Source organism: Thalassophryne amazonica, chromosome 5 (assembly GCF_902500255.1).
Source record: "Thalassophryne amazonica chromosome 5, fThaAma1.1, whole genome shotgun sequence".
NCBI classification, from domain to species: Eukaryota; Metazoa; Chordata; class Actinopteri; order Batrachoidiformes; family Batrachoididae; genus Thalassophryne; species Thalassophryne amazonica.
In genome coordinates, this window is record NC_047107.1 from 56560903 (window position 1) to 56580759 (window position 19857).

The 19857-nt window shown below is 39.5% G+C and overlaps 1 protein-coding gene across 1 annotated transcript; it reads right to left on the bottom strand.

The window, feature by feature from the left end:
• Positions 1-9473: 9473 nt before the first annotated feature.
• On the bottom strand, positions 9474-19547 carry LOC117510567 (eosinophil peroxidase-like). Its single transcript, XM_034170338.1, has 15 exons — positions 19457-19547; positions 18381-18449; positions 15592-15679; positions 15126-15301; positions 14880-15012; positions 14562-14691; positions 14204-14410; positions 13754-14114; positions 13489-13649; positions 13146-13404; positions 12890-13060; positions 12539-12776; positions 12258-12454; positions 12109-12162; positions 9474-12002 (listed from the first exon to the last, which is right to left on the bottom strand). The coding sequence occupies exons 2-15, from the start codon at positions 18445-18447 to the stop codon at positions 11560-11562; spliced, it is 2685 nt and encodes an 894-aa protein (XP_034026229.1). The 5' UTR covers positions 18448-18449; positions 19457-19547; the 3' UTR covers positions 9474-11559.
• Positions 19548-19857: the final 310 nt, after the last annotated feature.

Below are 19857 nucleotides of genomic sequence, written 5' to 3' on the forward strand. Positions count from 1 at the left end.
TTCCTGTTAAAAGGGAGTTTTTCCTTCCCACTGTCGCCAAGTGCTTGCTCACAGGGGGTCGTTTTGACCGTTGGGGTTTTTACGTAATTATTGTATGGCCGTGCCTTACAATATAAAGCGCCTTGGGGCAACTGTTTGTTGTGATTTGGCGCTATATAAATAAAATTGATTGATTGATTGATTGTTACATGGGAAACAAGGTACCAGTAGATTCTGTAGATTCTCACAAATCCAACAAGACCAAGCATTCATGATATGCACACTCTTAAGGCTATGAAATTAGTAAAAAATTAGAAGCACTCAGAGAGTGCAAACCTCTGCCAAGGCCATGGGGTCACTGACGCCATAACATCTACACGCCATGGAATCATTGAACCTAAAAAAGTCTAACAATGATGTTTGCTAGTAAAAAAAAGTTTCACCTGCTGTGACTGGATAGCATGTATCCTTAGCGCTTGGCATCACAGTTTATTGCAACTTGCACCTTTCCCAGAAGCTACTGTCATCTGAGCACTGATATTGATATTGCATGTGCTTATAGACAAAAACAAATGAGACAAAATTCAATTTATTATTCAACTAAACTGCAAATATATGAATTTTTTAACATTTATGAAACACCTCTCTAAATAAAGAACAGTAAATTCTGAAATAGAACTATTTTTTAAGTGTTGCAAGTGCTACACAAGGCCATAGGGTCACTGACCCTAAAGAGATTCCCTCCTTGGCACAGTGATCTATTCAACAATTCAGTGTTACAACCAAAACTATGATACATACACTTTTCTTTCCATTATATTTGACATCCTTGACCATGAAAACATACCACTAGAACTTGGAATCACTTTTATGTCTTTATTAGTTCAAAAGTTATTTATAAAAACAATTTTTCGGTAATGGCTGTTTTCTTCTGGATCTAGCTCCATAACATTTGAAGCTACATCAAATCTGATGACACCTTACTGAATCAGTACAGATTCAGCTACAATTTGGTGTTAGTTGTGCATCTCTAGCTTCATTTGTCACCTCACACTGACACATTTTCTATTTTCCCTATATTTTTGCATATTCTGGATCACCAGATCTGGATTCCGGATCCGATCATCACCAAACGTTGTTGTTTGATAGAACATTTGACTATGTTAAACAGACAGACAGACAAACAAACAAACAAAGTCGACTGAAAACATAACCTCCTTGGTGGAGGTAAAAAAGGAAAGAAAAGGGGGTGTTCACAATAATAGTAGCATCTGCTGTTAACGCTACAAACTCAAAACTATTATGTTCAAACTGCTTTTTTAGCAATCCTGTGAATCACTAAACTAGTATTTAGTTGTATAACCACAGTTTTTTCATGATTTCTTCACATCTGTGAGGCATTAATTTTGTTGGTTTGGAACCAAGATTTTGCTCGTCTACTAGTGTGCTTGGGGTCATTGTCTTGTTGAAACACCCATTTCAAGGGCATGTCCTCTTCAGCATAAGGCAACATGACCTCTTCAAGTATTTTGACATATCCAAACTGATCCATGATACCTGGTATGCGATATATAGGCCCAACACCATAGTAGGAGAAACATGCCCATATCATGATGCTTGCACCACCATGCTTCACTGTCTTCACTGTGAACTGTGGCTTGAATTCAGAGTTTGGGGGTTGTCTCACAAACTGTCTGCAGCCCTTGGACCCAAAAAGAACAATTTTACTCTCATCAGTCCACAAAATATTCCTCCATTTCTCTTTAGGCCAGTTGAGGTGTTCTTTGGCAAATTGTAACCTCTTCTGCACATGTCTTTTATTTAACAGAGGGACTTTGCAGGGGATTCTTGCAAATAAATTAGCTTCACACAGGCATCTTCTTACTGTCACAGCACTTACAGATAACTCCAGACTGTCTTTGATCGTCCTGGAGCTGATCAGTGGGTGAGCCTTTGCCATTCTGGTTATTCTTCTATCCATTTTGATGGTTGTTTTCAGTTTTCTTCCACGCGTCTCTGTTTTTTGTTTTTTGTTTTTTTGTCTATTTTAAAGCATTGGAGATCATTGTAGATGAACAGCCTATAATTTATTGCACCTGTGTATAAGTTTTCCCCTCTCCAATCAACTTTTTAATCAAACTACACTGTCCATCCTTAAATAGGGGACACCTGATTCACACCTGTGTGTTCCACAAACTTGACGAACTCACTGACTGAATGCCACACCACTATTATTGTGAACACCCCCTTTTCTACTTTTTTTTACTAATAGCCCAATTTCATAGCCTTAAGAGTGTGCATATCATGAATGCTTGGTCTTGTTGGATTTGTGAGAATCTACTGAATCTACTGGTACCTTGTTTCCCATGTAACAATAAGAAATATACTCAAAACCTGGATTAATCTTTTTAGTCAGATAGCACTACTATTATTCTGAACACTACTGTATCTTTGGAAGCGGGACGAAGCCAGAGCACCTGGAGGGAACGTTCGCAAACAGAGCGAACACGCTAACCCTACACAGAAAGCACCAGGTGAGAAGTGATCACAGTAGTGTCTTGCTGTGAGGCAACAGTACTAACCACGAAGCCACCATACCACCCCAATGAAAAGTCCAAAGTAAAAACCAGCAAGCAACACTAATAACATTCATTCAGTTTGGTTTGTAGGCATGCAGAGGACGGATCAGAAACAGCACGACACTGAGGTTATATGCCACTGAACTGCACCCAGTGTTTGTGGTTTCAAGTGACTTTTTCTTTTCTTGTTCTTCTTTATTTTTTATATTGTTTGTTGTTGTTGTTGTTGTTTACATCAACTGACACACAAACAACAGTAAAATGTATTTATTTGTGTTTTGTAGGATTTGGTCCTGTACAGCAAGTGTTGATATCTTCAGGCTTAATTGCTCAAATGGCCTCAGCCAGTTGACACAACAGAATAGTCAAGAATGCCACATATTGTTACATAAAATGTAATCAAATTTGACAATTTCTCACTGGCTAATTCAATGGAATAGGTTACAAATTCAACCCCATCTTTGATGTATTGTGTAATCTGGAAGTAACCCTCCCAACACTAGCACTGGAATAATTGTGAGGCAACGTCAACGCCAATTTTGACCATTTGTTCATTGTATAATTCACTATTAGCAGAATATTTTTATGTGCCTTTAAGTTAGTTAACTTTTCTGCAACAGATAATGACTGAATATCTGCATAATTATCACTGATGCATAGTTACTGTTATGAGGCAGGTGTTGAAGTCAGAGGTGTGGTAGTGCAAACGCAGCTCAGACTGCTGCTCTTTCAACTCAAACATTTTGTTTTTCAACTTCAGGGCATTCCAGCTGACAGCACTCCGTTCCGCTTTAACAACAAACTGCACTGACTCTTTTCAGTCAACGTGCAGAGCTTCATGAAAAGAAGTTAATAACTGTGATCTTGTTTTCGAAACCATAGTATTTCTGAACTTCCTGACTTTAGTTCTACACATATACTATTTGTTGAGTTCAAATCCAAGTGCACTGTAAACATCAGTACACCAACTTATTTGTATTTTATTTAGTCATGACAGCACTTAAGTGTATTTTGTTGTGTATGACATGAGAGACTGCATTTGTGCACAGATTTTGTGATGGAAACAGGCAAAAAACTATGTTTGGGAAACAAACTCATGAAAAAAATGGCTCTGTATTTATACACAAATTTATCAAAAAAAAGCCCACATTCAGGTTTTAGGACCTGCTCCTCTGTTTTAAAAATTGTGTATTATTGCCACCCAGTGGTCGGATTAAAAGTATCAATAATGGAGAAATATGGGCGCATTCAATGCTTTTCAATTAAAGAAAACCACAAAAAATTAAGCCATCATTTGATAGAACAAGACATCTTTCTGTTATTATGTAATTTTCTTTTTAAATAATGGGTTGCCTAAATAGTAGATGTCAAGCATCTTTGTATATCTTTCCTACTTTTCATTGAATATAAAACAAATGCTTAAATTATGACCCATTTTTGCTGCTAATATAATCATATATTTGGCTACTTTAAGTTAGAATATTTTCTTATGAAAAAATAAATGAATTATCCATGAAATTGCAATGTTTTCAACTTTTACTGCCTATCAAGTATATTCGTCCCTGTTGTTTCACTCTGTTGTGTTTTATCAAACTATACAGAATGGGTGGTTAAATCCTTGCTTACTGTTATTTTATTGAACACATCCCAAACACTATGGCCAAGCATTCTTTTTCCATCTGGGCATAACCCCTTTCAGTGGGAGTCAGCGCTCTGCTTGTAAATGCTGCAGGTTTACCCTAATTGTGTCAAGGCTGCTCCTAGTCCTTTCTCTGAGGCATTGCAGGGTTAACTCCTCAGAGCAATGGCGCATTTGTTATTTTGTCTTTCAGCCTTTTAAAAGTTGTCTCGTGATCCTCAGTCCATTCCCACATGTCCTTGTGTATAAGTTGTCTCAAAACTTCACAGTCATCAGAACGATGGTTACAAATCTTGGAAAGGTAGTTCAAAGTACCTATGTACACCCTTAATGTTTGTAGGCCTCAGCAACTCCCGCACTGCATGTACTTTCTCCGGGTCAATGTAGAGTCCTTCTGCTGTCTGCAAGTGTCTGATGTCAGGTACAGACTCTGTCCTCAGTTTAAACTTGTCTGCACTGAGTTTAAAGTCTCTTTGTCGGCACCTCATTAGAAAACATCTCAAGTTTTTGTCATGATCCTTGTTTGCTTCCTGCTGTGTATCTCCCTCACCTGTAATCAGTATATCGTCAGCAATGATATACACCCCGGTAAGACCTCTAGTGATTGCATGAGTTTCCTTTGGAAGACCTCTGGAGTTGGGTTGTACCCATTGCCATCCTGAGTCAATGTACCATCCGAATGGGGTTGCAAACGTGGTGAGGTAGCTGGACTCTTCATCCAGTTTGACATGCCAAAATCCATGCTTTACATCACAAACAGTGATTTCCTTTGATTTGGTAAGTGCTGGCAGAACATCATCAATAGTAGGAAGTGGAAAATGGTGCCTTTTTAATGCTTTGTTCAGTGGCTTGGGGTCCATACAGATCCTCGGCTTTCCATTTGGTTTTGGTACCAACACCATACTGCTTATCCAGTCACTGCTGTGCTCCACAGCTGCAATGATTTCTTTACTTTCAAGATGTTTAACTTCCTCTTTGAGTGAGGTCATCATAGTGACAGGTACTCTGCATTAAGGCAGTTTCACTGGTGGTATACTTTTGTCTATTTCGATGTTGTACTCACCTTCTAGGTGGCCAACACCTGTGAAAACAACTCTAAACTCAGTCTTTATTTTATCCATATTTAACAGGAAATGTTTCTGTGTCTCCATTTGTGGTCCTAAAAAATGGAATAATCTACCTGAGAAACTCAAGTGATGTCCAGATATCAACTGGTTTAAATATTTATACAAATTTATATATATATATATATATATATATATATATATATATATATATATATATATATATATATATATATATATATATATAAGTGACATCTAATATATAATTTATATATTAGATGTCACTTTCATCTAATAAATAGCACCTTGGGGCAACTGTTTGTTGTGATTTGGCGCTATATAAATAAAATTGATGATGATTGATGATGATGATAATACATATCTGGGTATTCTCCAGTTAAGTAGATGAAAGTGGTTGAGGTGTGTTGTATGAAGGTGTTATACTTGAACCTTTTCTACTGAAATATGTAGGTGGTAACCAGCTTGTATTGGGAGCTGTTTGGGAAATATTTTTCTTTTAATTGTAATTATGAGCTGCTGTTGTTCAGATTTTGTTTAGAAATGAGCGTTTATGAACAGGCACATATGCCTGGTTTGATTTGACTTCATGGAGGGGTGTAGGCCTTGATACAGTAGTGTTCAGAATAATAGAAGACTGCCCCTCCCTGAGCCTGGTTCTGCTGGAGGTTTCTTCCTGTTAAAAGGGAGTTTTTCCTTCCCACTGTAGCCAAGTGCTTGCTCACAGGGGGTCGTTTTGACCGTTGGGGTTTTACATCATTATTGTATGGCCTTGCCTTACAATATAAAGCGCCTTGGGGCAACTGTTTGTTGTGATTTGGCGCTATATAAAAAAAAAATTTGATTTGATTTGATTGATTGAATAGTAGTGCTATGTGACTAAAAAGATTAATCCAGGTTTTGAGTATATTTCTTATTGTTACATGGGAAACAAGGTACCAGTAGATTCAGTAGATTCTCACAAATCCAACAAGACCAAGCATTCATGATATGCACACTCTTAAGGCTATGAAATTGGGCTATTAGTAAAAACAAGTAGAAAACGGGGTGTTCACAATAATAGTAGTGTGGCATTCAGTCAGTGAGTTTGTCAATTTTGTGGAACAGGTGTGAATCAGATGTGTCCTATTTAAGGATGAAGCCAGCACCTGTTGAACATGCTTTTCTCTTTGAAAGCCTGAGGAAAATGGGACATTCAAGACATTGTTCAGAAGAACAGCGTAGTTTGATTAAAAAGTTGATTGGAGAGGGGGGAAACTTATACGCAGGTGCAAATAATTATAGGCAGTTCATCTACAATGATCTCCAGTGCTTTAAAATGGACAAAAAAAAACCAGAGACGTGTGGAAGAAAACTGAAAACAACCATCAAAATGGATAGAAGAATAACCAGAATGGCAAAGGCTCACCCATTGATCAGCTCCAGGATGATCAAAGACAGTCTGGGGTTACCTGTAAGTGCTGTGACATTTAGAAGACGCCTGTGTGAAGCTAATTTATTTGCAAGAATCCCCCGCAAAGTCCCTCTGTTAAATAAAAGACGTGCAGAAGAGGTTACAATTTGCCAAAGAACACATCACCTGACCTAAAGAGAAATGGAGGAATATTTTGTGGACTGATGAGAGTAAAATTGTTCTTTTTGGGTCCAAGGGCTGCAGACAGTTTGTGAGATGACCCCCAAACTCTGAACTCAAGCCACAGTTCACAGTGAAGACAGTGAAGCATGGTGGTGCAAGCATCATGATATGGGCATGTTTCTCCTACTATGGTGTTGGGCCTATATATCACATACCAGGTATCATGGATCAGTTTGGATATGTCAAAATACTTGAAGAGGTCATGTTGCCTTATGCTGAAGAGGACATGCCCTTGAAATGGGTGTTTCAACAAGACAATGACCCCAAGCACACTAGTAAACGAGCAAAATCTTGGTTCCAAACCAAAAAATGAATGCCTCGCAGATGTGAAGAAATCATGAAAAACTGTGGTTATACAACTAAATACTAGTTTAGTGATTCACAGGATTGCTAAAAAAGCAGTTTGAACATAATAGTTTAGAGTTTGTAGAGTCAACAGCAGATGCTACTATTATTGTGAACACCCCCTTTTCCATTTTTTTTTACTAATAGCCCAATTTTATAGCCTTAAGAGTGTGCATATCCTGAATGCTTGGTCTTGTTGGATTTGTGAGAATCTACTGAATCTACTGGTACCTTGTTTCCCATGTAACAGTAAGAAATATACTCAAAACCTGCATTAATCTTTTTAGTCACGTAGCACTACTATTATTCTGAACACTACTGTAAGCTTTGCTTCTGCCTATGCCTTTTGGCACTGTGTACATTGTTTATTTTTTCTTACTGTCTTTTTTCTTTGACTACTTTTTTTTTAGTTTTGTTGTTATATATGAGTGAAATTTTGTTGCGTGGGTGTCTAATAAATTCAGTTCAAATTCAATTCAATTAGTTGATTACAGTTGTCTGGCATTTTGTCTGGACATTGTGTTTTCACTATACTGTCAGTTGCCAGGATGTTCTCATACTGCACTTTTATCAGTTTCATGGCTTCACTAGCATTTCTGCTCAGTAACGGGATTCTGTCGCCCTGGTCCGCCACTTGAAACTCAAGTCTGTACTGTTTATCATTTCTTGGATTTCGAAGTTTGACTTTACATTTTCCATGTGGGCATAACCTGCTTTTGTTGTACATGACAAGTACTTTTTCTGTGTTATCCAGCTGTGTGTTTGGGTTCAACAGTTGTATTGGGATAACACTGCAAGTAGCACCACAGTCTATGTGATAGCTGACAAGTTTTTTATCCAACAACAAACCTGCAAAGAAATGTTGACTTTTTCTGTGTGCCTCTTTCACCTGATTAACTATCTCTTGATTTCCTCTGACGTCTATTATTATTATCATCCTGTCCTCACATGATTCACTCAACTCTGAGATATTGTGAACCAAACTGCCTTTTTGCTTTTCTCAAATTTAAATTTGCATTTCACAGCAAAGTGGTTCTTGTTTCCACATTTCAAACTATACAGAATGGACAGTTAAAGCAGTATCCTTGCTTACTCTTATAATAGTAAGCAAGGATACTGCTTTAACCTGCAGTTATGTAATGCAGTTATGCACGTATTCAGTAAAATAATTATTCCATTGTACACATGCATAACCGCATTACACGTACCATATCCTAGCCCTGCCCCCGGTCTTTGTCTCACACAAAACAGTGCCCCCAGGAACATATCATGCAAATAACATTCCACTCGTTACACCTGCAACATGAGCACTGACGAAGTGACATTGTGTTTTCTTACATGTCATTGCTTTTGTTGTCACATAGACAGTGTCAGGTTCAGTAGTTCTACTCTGTTGTATGAATAAATACTAGTAACAACTGTTTGTAAAAATGTAATGTTTTTGCAAAATGTAACAATTTTTTAAATTTCATTTATTTATTTATTTATTTGGTATCCCAAATGCCATGATATTGTCATCCCATATTATGGATTCATTCCTATTAACCACAAACTTCTACCTTGTGATATTCAACCACGTTACAGTTTTAATAAGTGGTTAAGAAGTGTCACATAAAACATGAACTTTCTTAGTAGACCACTCAGCTGACCCTTCTTAATAAGTCTCACCACTTTTCACTTTGTGCTCCAATAAACGCTAAACAAGCTTTTAGTCAAATTTCTTTCCAGTACGTATTTGTGCTGTATGTTACTCAAAAGGTTGCTGTCTCAGACAATCACCCAAGTATCATTTAGAAAAGCCTTTTAACTGTGAATGTCAAACTATGAGTCAGATCTTATGAGAATAAATCAGTTTATTCATGTCAAAGTGTCTCAAAGTGTTACATTTAAAATGAAAAAGTACATTCCAAGTTGATTGCACATGGGTCTATCAGATCACATTTGGTCATAAGGTGTTTACATTCATCTGCAGTTACAGAAAAGGTGGGAGCATTGCCATACAACGTGAGGCAACATCAAAGGAAAACATACTATTTGTATGAAGAAAGGATATGAAAAAAAAATCACAAAAACAGATGTATTACTGCGTTCACATTTCTTTAGAATACTTTGAAAAAAGTAAACAGAATAATGCCTTTACTTCTTTTCCAATAATGAATCCCAGTTGCATATTATGAACATCTCTTTAATAACAAAATCTTAAGCAGCCAAAATGAAAAAATAAAAATGATTTTAATTAATACATTATCTCATATTGCCAATTGACATCTAACTTTCTTGACACTGTAAAGCAAACAAAGTGCTAATCTCATGGAATTACTAAATTTCTTTTTTGCAGCAGATTAACACGCAGTATTGATATACTTCATTGCTGTACCTGAGTCTTTTACAGTTTTGACACAGTTAAACACCTTCTACGCTGAGAGGGTATTTGCATTTCTACTTTATTATCAGCTCCTAGATTCATGTTTTCATAGCTCTAGAGATGAAAAAGACTAGAGTGACCACAAACTCATTTCTGCAATAGTTTCATTTGTATGAGAAATTGCCACAGTTGACTATGTTATCACCCAGGGAATGCTTTTCGAATTATGATTCTGATCATGAAAGTGAAACATTCAGTAGTTATCCAGTAGACTGGATGACCGGCTGTCCCTCTCTTTGGTGATGTAAACAGTAAGCATATTGATTTGATTTGTTTACACTGTGTAACTTTATTCAATTCCTGAAACAAGATGGTATTCCGAGCTACTCATTACTGGCCAATTGAGCACAGGATTATGTCAGCTATGTTGTGTGTGTGTGTGTGTGTGTGTGTGTGTGTGTGTGTGTGTGTGTGTGTGTGTGTGTGTGTGTGTGTGTGTGTGTGTGTGTGTGTGTGTGTGTGTGTGTGTGTGTGTGTGTGCTCACAGCCCCAGTTTTATGTCAGTGTCTTGTGGCTTGTGTCCATGTAACGTGGAGTTGGGTCAGAAAGGGTATCTGGTGTAAAACGCCTGCCAAATCAACATGTAGGTCCACCTTGGATCTGCTGTGGTGACCCCAAGTGAAAACAAGGGAGCAGCTGAAGGAACGTACTCGTGGTATGTGTCCATTCTCCTGCTTGTCTAGGTTCTTGTCTGTGTTTGGTTCCGTTTGATCTGTCTTTATCAGAATTGTCTCTGTCTGTGGTGCGTCACCATGTTCCGCTGTCTCTGTCTGTCATCTGTGTGTGTCTGCCTGGTGTCTGTTTGGACTGTATGTTCCCCTGTCCGAGTGCTCCATGTCATAGTGTTCCTGGCCCTCAAGTTCCTGCGTAGTGTGCCATATTGATCATGTTTAATGTGTCCCCTGTTTGCAATGTGTTTACTGGTTTCTTGATTACTCTGTACTTTTGTCCCTGGCTTTTGTTTTCAGTTATTTTATCCATAGTAGTATTATTTGGGTATCTATTTTCTTGTGTTAGTCCATGTTAGTTTTGTCTCATGTTCATTTGTACACTTGTTGAGTCCTGCCTTTAGTTCTGCATTTTTGCACTTGGACTTATATGTTGTTTCTATTTATTTTCCTCTGTTGTGTTTTGTTATGGCATTTTTGTTATACGTTTTTGTATTTTCTCTTGAGTTCAGTTTTAGTTTTCTGTCACCGTATGTTCAGTTAGATCTCACATGCATTCTTCCTTCCTCCTTTTCCCTGAGTTGTTGCACCTCTCACTGATTACTTCTTTTTGGGATTTTAGCCCTCACATGTCCGCATCTCCTAGCCAGTTGATTCACTGTGTTCTCTGTGGCTGCAGCTCTGTGAGTATTCCGTGTTTGGCAGTAGCTTCCATCGTTCTGTGGTTATTCCTGTCGTCGTTTTCTTCTCCCAAATTATTCAGTGTTTGGACTCTATTCTTTTATTCTACTTTTTGTCACCCTTTTGAACTATTTGTCACTTTTGGATTTTGTGGAGAATAAATCACCTTGGGTTTGGCATCTAATCCTGTGTATTTGCTGCCTGCATTTTGGGGTTTTACTTTGACTGTTTGTGAACCAAACAGCGGCAGGCTCAAGTCTTTTTTTCATTTCTGTGGTCTTGGCATACCTTCAAAGTGTCAGCGTTGCATCACCCAACTTTATTATAATAACAGGTGTATTCAGCAAAACAAAAACAAGTATGTGGATGTGCAAGGTGACGTGCCTAACTGCTGTACATTTTGTTTCAAGACACAGATATACATTTATATATTTAAAAAAAAAATCCTTCATAATTTTGATTTTACAAATTATGTGACCTACAGCCTGCTGTCACAGAGACATGTTAGGCTGCCTAGCCTGTTTTCTAATATGTATCATCTGTGCTGAAAAGGTAATGGCCAGAGAAGTAACTATCTCTGATTTGCCCAGTGCCACCTTGGTTTGCCACCAACCACACCTTGTCTCCTTCATTCAGTTCAATGAGTGTGGTGCCACTAGCAATTATGTAGCCACTTACTCTGGTTGTGAATGCATGCACGATTATCTTGCCATTATGCATCAGATCTACATTGCCATTATTTTGGTAGATGGTGCAGTGGAAATCAAACTGATAGACCCCCGAGTGTGAGCTTGTAAAAATGCCTGTTGTGGTGTCATATGAGTTTTGTCCATTATAGATGACCTCATGGAAAGGGATAGGCAGGCCTGCGGTTGGGTAGTTCATGCCAAGTCGCACCGCAAATGCTTCTTTAACGGAGTCACCAGGAGGTCCAGGGGGGCCTCTTGGACCAGGTGGCCCTATGGGTCCTGTATGGGGGAAAAATGTATTATACCAACAATATTTCCAGCTCCAGTTTTTCGTTGTAATCATTATGAAGTTTGTGAGTAATAGTTGAGGCAGTATTAGATATACCTTGAGGTCCTTGAGGACCCTGTCCTCCATGTTGTCCATCTCCATTTTCATATACTGAAGAAGATGAAAGGTGAAAAATAAATATATATGATTCTGGAATGTTGGTGCAGATCTCCATTAAAATGGTCATTAATGATTTAATTACACACCCTCCTTCCATGGGCTGAGGTCAAAGGCAGGGATGTCCTCACATCTGGTGTAACCTCTGCCTCGTGGGCGGTACTGGAAGACTGTTTCTGGTACTTCGGTTATACCAGTATTGTCACAGATGATTCGTGAAGATGACGTGTTCATCAGTGACTCTCTTTGTGCCGCAGTGAACACTCCATGATTTTCCCACCAAAGTCTGAAAAATATTATTAATATGTGACCATTAAAACTTCAGTAAATATTATAAATTAATTCAATTTCAGGTCTTCTAATTTCTTACCTGTCACCCCTGCGGATCTTTTGGAACTGTGTGGCAATCAGGCAGGCAAACAAGGGTCCCACTCTTCCACCCCGGACAAAAGGCTCAGCGATTCCGCCCAACCAAACATCAATGTTATCGGGTGTTCCATAGAGATCCATTAACATCTTGGCCAGTTTAGGATTTTTCATCACACCTGAGAGCTCCTGCAGATTTCGTGGTTGTGACAGACCACAGAACTTACGCCACGCGTTGTAACCTGCACCACAGCAAAGAATGTGAACCTGTTGCTTGTTTTTTTTCCAAGAAAATCTGCAAAAACTAAGAATAGAAAAGCAGAATTGCTGAGAACTGAGTAAATCATGGAGATACCAGGCAGTCCATGGTCTCTTCCTCTCTGCATGTTGAGGGATCCAAGATCAAGAGCCAAATGAGCAGTGAACTGAAACAACCGTTCCCTCAGTTCATCATGCATGAGGTGGTCCTGTGTGTTCAGTTTTGCCTGACGACCAATAAGTCCCCTTATGATTGGATCAATACCACCTGAGACAACCAAAAGGAACAATTTAATGATTCAGCAAAATGCCAGCATAGTCAGTGACTATAATTATAGAAGTACTTGCCGTACCTTCTTCAATTACTCTCCATGGGGTAAAGAAAGCTGTATGCAGCAGCGGGCTTGGGTAGTCAGGATGCTCCTTGTACTCCTCATCCAGACGGAATGCAAAAGGCTGAATCATTGTGTGTGCAAACCGGAATGCTGCTGTTGAAAACACGTTGGCGATGCTGGGGTCCACCTTTTCATCATATCCGGGATAGGTGGACAACTGGTTTTTCATGGCATCTGGTCCAACAATGCGAGGCAAAAAGTCTCTGAAAGTGATAATCTGCAAGACAAAATAAAACAAATTCTGAGTTAAGTTCACACCATGAGGGTACCAATGAATCTGAGATATCAGCTTCTGACCTACCTGCATGTATGCACCAATGATCTTGCGCGCTTCCTGGTAAAGCCGCTCTCCATTCCAGGAAGGATTGAGCTTCGCCAGGGCGCGTGCCAGACGGTTGTGCTCACGCACAAAGAGTACATGCAAAGAGGTTAACACGATGTTCTCATCGACTCTGTCATCACCTAACACACACAACAGACTATTTGTGTTTAAACTGCCTTTGATCAACAACAAAACATGCTGTTTGTGTTCAGTCAGTGTGCTTTGATTATTTGGTACCACTCACCAGCAAGAAAACAGGGAACCTCTTCAGCATTGCTGTCATTGGTGATTCGACCTTTAGTGGCACACATGTTCACCCCCATCTTCACGAAGGGCAACAACTCGCGGCCGTTGTCACTGACTAGAGGGTTGACTCTCAACAGGCCCAATTCTGAGCTGAGGTCTCGAAGGCTGTTAGCTTTAGCTTCATCTGAACCATACACCTGACCAGCATCGAGATAAGCTGTGAGAGCATTCATCTGCTGGCGGACAGTGCTGTTTCCAAAGATGTAGCCCGTGTTGCCAGAGCCACAGGCTGGTGCAGAACGGGAAAAGGGCATGCACTTGCTTGAGTTTTGGCCAAAGCGAGGATCTCTTGGTGGAATCTGTTTCAGTGGCAACAAATAGTTATTTTTTGTCTGGATGCTCTTTGTCTTTACTCACGTAGTCTGATATCTGACATAGTGACACTAACCTGAATTGGAAAACAGGGCTCTGAGTTCTCACAGGTCGTTTGACAGTCAATACCGCCATTAAATGAGCGGATGACTGGAGTTTGGGGGGTGAAGGTCAGGTCATGGTCAGTCCATTGCGCAAAGGTTGTTACCATGTGTGTATAAAGTGGGTCACTCTCAATGTCTTCATTGGCCGTCTGTAAAATCCTGTTGGACACTTCTCTCACCTAATATAAAGACCACAGTATTAAATATTTTACTGTAAATTTTAAGGATTTGATCTATCATCATTTTAGCAATTTATTTTCAGTTGGATCTTTCTCTGAGCATGGAAACCATTCAGGAAACATTCAGTAAAAGTATTATTGTGTGACTTACCAGGGGTAGAATGTGTCCATTGATAGTGCGCTGTGGATCCCATCCTTTGGGCAGAACAATGTTGTCCTGGTAATTAGCAGGTAACCAGCGGGCAAAAGGTATGTTGGCAGATCCCCAGCGAGTGTTTTTTCTACAAACAGCAGAAATGCAACTCAGATTTTTCCGAGGTTTAGATGAGGATTTAATCTCTTCATGTTCGCTGAATGGAGCTACACTATATGAGCTACTCATGCATATGGTTTCAGCAACAAATGGTCAGTCAACTATCTTGTCAAGCCTTTTTTTTCAGTGCTGTATCCATCAAATTTGCAGTCTCACATGTTGTTGCAGGCGCTGGTTGGAGTGCGAAAACTGTTAAAACTTGGAACTGTCTGGCAGGAAGGAACTCGATGTCGGGGAGTGCAGCCAGTTAGGTCAGCAATGGTCTGCAAATCCTGCACTGAGATCTGATCTGTTCAAAAGGGACAAAAATAAGAAGAATAAGTAACTCAGGTGTCAATGACGAAAAAAGTTGATTGATTGATTGATTCAAACAAGTTCCTTCAGGGGGGAAAATGAATACACCTGTGGCATCGATAGATCGCTTTTGCTGTCTGTACAGCGATCTCTTTATGATTTTAAGAGTAGCATCCATGTAGTCAGCAGCCCGGACAGCAGTGCGGGTCTGTCCTCGAGGATGTTTCAACAGCCGTAGGATGTCTGCAGAACTTGGAAACCTCCTCCTCACTCGAGAAACAGTCCTTTTGTATAAAAAGTTTGATAAGTACAAAAGCATGAAGGTTCTGATGGTTTACAACATCAAAATCATATTCTGGATCTGCATAGTTTTTGATTAGTGTAAATCCATAAAATGCACCAAATTAATCTGAATTTAACATTTAACATTTCAATTAAATCTTAATCATAAGAATTAAATGTGAGGCCAGAAATGTGTCATCCTGTGTGCTTTCCTGGTTGCTTTTTGACATCAATTTGAAATATTGTGTTTTGGAAGATACTGCACAGATGTTTAGAAGGGTTGTGTACTCACACTCGTCTGGCATACTCATAATCTGCATCAACTCTCTGCTTGGCTTGTTGTACAGCGCTTTCAATGAAGCTTTGGCTCAGACTCAGTTCTACAGCAAAGAACAGACTTCAGTCAGTGATCTGGTCAGTCATCACATTTAAACATAATATATGCACACACACACACACACACACACATATATACAGGGCATGCGGAAAGTACTCACAGTGCTTCACTTTTTTCACATTTTTCTTTTTTTATGTTACAGCTTTATTCCAAAATGGATGAAATTCCTTTTATTCCTCTCGCAAAATTATACCCACAATACCCCATAATGACAATGTAAAAAAAAAAGCTTTTGACGTTTTTGCAAACTTATTAAAAATAAAGAAATGACATGGCAGCATAGTGACTTAGTGGTTAGCCCTGTTGCCTCACAGCGAGAAGGTCATGGGTTCAGTTCTCACCTGTGGCCTTTCTGTGTGGAGTTTGCATGCTCTCTCTGTGTTTGTGTGGGTTCTCTCCAGGTGCTCTGACTTCCTCCCACATCCAAAGACACACAGGTCCAGGTGTGAATGTGTTTGTTTGTGTATGTGGCCCTGTGGCACACTGGCATCCTGTCCAGGGTGTACCCCCCCCCCCCCCTTATGCCCTGTGACAGCTGGGATAAGATCCAGCCCCCCGTGACCTTTAATTGTACTAAGCGGTTGAAGATGAGTGTGAGCAATCTCATGTACATATGTATTCACAGTCTTTGCCATGTAGCTCAATACTGAACTCAGGTGCATCCTGTTTCCACTGATCATCCTTGAGATGTTTCTACAGTTTAATTGGAGTCCACCTGGGGGTAAATTCAGTTGTTTGGACATGATTTGGAAAGACACACACCTGTCTACATATAACGTCCCACAGTTGACAGTGCATGTCAGAGCACAAGCCAAGCACAACCAAGGACTCTACCTAGAGCTGGTCACCCGTCTAAACTGAGCGATCAAGGGAAAAGGGCCTTAGTCAGGGAGGTGATCAAGAACTACATGGTCTCTCTGTCAGAGCTCCAGCATAGCTCTGTGGAGAGAGGAGAACCTTCCAGAAGGAAAAATTCTATGGTCTGATGAGACAAAGATTGAACTCTTTGGCATGTTTGAGTATTGAGTGACAGGCGTCACTTGTGTATATGTGAATTTTATTTTAATACATTTGCAAAAAATTCAAACATGTTTTTTTCATGTTGTCTCTATGGAGTGTTGTGAGTAGAATTTTAAGGGGGAAAAATGATTTACACCATTTTGGAATAAAATTGTAATATAGCAAAATGTGGAAAAAGGGAAGTACTGTGAATACTTTTCAGATGTATATACTCAACAAAAATATAAACGCAACACTTTTGGTTTTGCTCCCATTTTGCATGAGATTAACTCAAAGATCTAAAAGTTTTTCCACATACACAATATCACCATTTCCCTCAAATATTGTTCACAAACCAGTCTAAATCTGTGATAGTCAGCACTTCTCCTTTGTTGAGATAATCCATCCCACCTCACAGGTGTGCCATATCAAGATGCTGATTACACCATGATTAGTGCACAGGTGTGCCTTAGACTGCCCACAATAAAAGGCCACTCTGAAAGGTGCAGTTTTGTTTTACTGGGGGGGGGGAAACCAGTCAGTATCTGGTGTGACCACCATTTGCCTCATGCAGTGCAACACATCTCCTTCGCATCATCCGTGAAGAGGACACCTCTCCAACGTGCCAAACGGCAGCGAATGTGAGCATTTGCCCACTCAAATCGGTTACAATGACGAACTGGAGTCAGGTCGAGACCCAGATGAGGACGACGAGCATGCAGATGAGCTTCCCTGAGACAGTTTCTGACAGTTTGTGCAGAAATTCTTTGGTTATGCAAACCGATTGTTCCAGCAGCTGTCCGAGTGGCTGGTCTCAGACGATCTTGGAGGTGAACATGCTGGATGTGGAGGTCCTGGGCTGGTGTGGTTACACGTGGTCTGCGGTTGTGAGGCTGGTTGGATGTACTGCCAAATTCTCTGAAACGCCTTTGGAGACGGCTTATGGTAGAGAAATGAACATTCAATACACGAGCAACAGCTCTGGTTGACATTCCTGCTGTCAGCATGCCAATTGCACGCTCCCTCAAATCTTGCGACATCTGTGGCATTGTGCTGCGTGATAAAACTGCACCTTTCAGAGTGGCCTTTTATTGTGGGCAGTCTAAGGCACACCTGTGCACTAATCATGGTGTCTAATCAGCATCTTGATATGGCACACCTGTGAGGTGGGATGGATTATCTCAGCAAAGGAGATGTGCTCACTATCACAGATTTAGACTGGTTTGTGAACAATATTTGAGAGAAATGGTGATATTGTATATGTTGAAAAAGTTTTAGATCTTTGAGTTCATCTCATACAAAATGGGAGCAAAACCAAAAGTGTTGCGTTTATATTTTTGTTGAGTATATATAATTTTCATGTATTTATAGTTTAAGTGTTAAAACAAAGCATAACATCATACTTTTCTAATGTGTAAAAATGTTAGAATTAACTGGCCCAAGTCTTATTTAACACTGAAGAAAGAGAGAAAAACATAGGAATATACTCAGTGGACCCCCATACCTTATGGACTACAAGTTTTCCCACTTAATACATTGTCCCCTGTATCTGATTATTGTCCTTCCAACTCAACCACTTTGTTTCAATCAATTTGAACAAATGAATTTAAAAGGGATCAGGTATCACAACATATGATTTAAAAAATACATCAACAACTACTTATTATGAAATGTATAGTACTTACCTCCATTGACGAGGCTTTGCATGTGCAGGTATAATCCTACTCCAAATAGGCAGAAAAACCACTTCATCTCTGAAGAAGACCAAAATTGCATCGTTATGTAAGGTGTTTTAATTCTTCATCTTCTGTCAGCTGCTTTAGTTAGGGGTCACCATAGCAGATCGTCTGTCTCCATCTCACCCTGTCCTCTGCAGCTTTTTTTGTCACACCATCCACTACATCCATAAACCATCTATTTGGGTTCCCTCTTGTCTGGTAGCTCCTTTCTCCCTGTATACCCTGGGTTCCTCCTTGACACATGCTCAAACTATTGAAATCTTACCTCTCTGGCTTTGTCTCCAAATTATCCAACCCGTGCTGTTCATCTGATATGCTCATTCCTTATCCTATCCATCCTTGTCACTCACAAGGAAAACTGCATCATTTTCAGCTCAGCAGCCTTTTTGTTACCACCATTGCTTCCAACCCATACAGCATAACTGGTCTCACTGTTGTCTTGTAAACTTGTTATTTCACTCTTGCAGATACGCTTCTATCACAAATTACTCGTGCCATTCTTTTCCACCCTGCCTGCACTCTCGGCCTCACCGCTCTAGCTCACTCTACTTACTTGAATTACTTTGAACAGTCACACCCAAACATTTAAACTCATGTGCCTTCACAGCCACTACTCCTTGCAACCTCAGTATTTCTCTGTGCTCCCCCTCATTCACATATATGTACTCATCCTTGCTCCTCCAACTGGTTTTCATTGCCCTTCTCTCCAGAGCATATCTCCACCCCTCTGGACTTACTATCTCAACCTGCTCCCTAATCTCACTACAGATCACAATGTCATCTGCAATTATTATAGTCCTTGGAGTCCCCACATCAAGCATCCTCTCACTTTCTAAGATTTTATTGAACAGTCTGGATAAAAACTGCCTTTCCCTCTAAACATTTCCATGCTCAAAACAAGACTTTTATTTCAAACAAATGTTTAAAATATTAAGAAATACAGTATAGTCTTTCCCTATAAATTATTATTTATTAATTGTGTAAATACAAATTAGTGCAATGTTGAAAATTAGAATAGAAACCTGTGCCAGATGTAGCAGTCCTTTGTGTTCCTAAACATCCAACCAGCTCCTCTGCTGTAGTGACAAGTTACGGACGAAACAGGAGTTATTTATAGTTGCCGTGACACAATAAGTGGTTGTCCGCTTGTAAAATGGGTTTCCTTTCCGCCTTCATTCTATTGAGCATCCTTGTTGAACAGGTTTATAAAACCATGTTGTTAACGTACAGGGACAATACAAGTACAAATGAAAATTCACGTCATGACAATTTCAATAAACTTCCTTGTCACTTGTCAGTTTTCTTTGTATGGTACACAAAGCAAGACAACATCATATACATCACCGTTCAGGCGCAATGTCTGTTTTCTCTAATTTTTATCATATTTTATATATATATATATATATATATATATATATATATA

What these genes read in the sequence shown, in the direction of transcription:
- LOC117510567 (XM_034170338.1), bottom strand. Translation starts at nt 18,447, where the DNA reads ATGAAGTGGTTTTTCTGCCTATTTGGAGTAGGATTATACCTGCACATG. An exon ending in GCGATCTATCGATGCCACAG is followed by an intron (nt 15,013 to 15,125) that starts GTGTATTCATTT and finishes CCTTTTGAACAG; the next exon opens with ATCAGATCTCAGTGCAGGAT. An exon ending in TCATTGGTGCATACATGCAG is followed by an intron (nt 13,405 to 13,488) that starts GTAGGTCAGAAG and finishes TTTGTCTTGCAG; the next exon opens with ATTATCACTTTCAGAGACTT.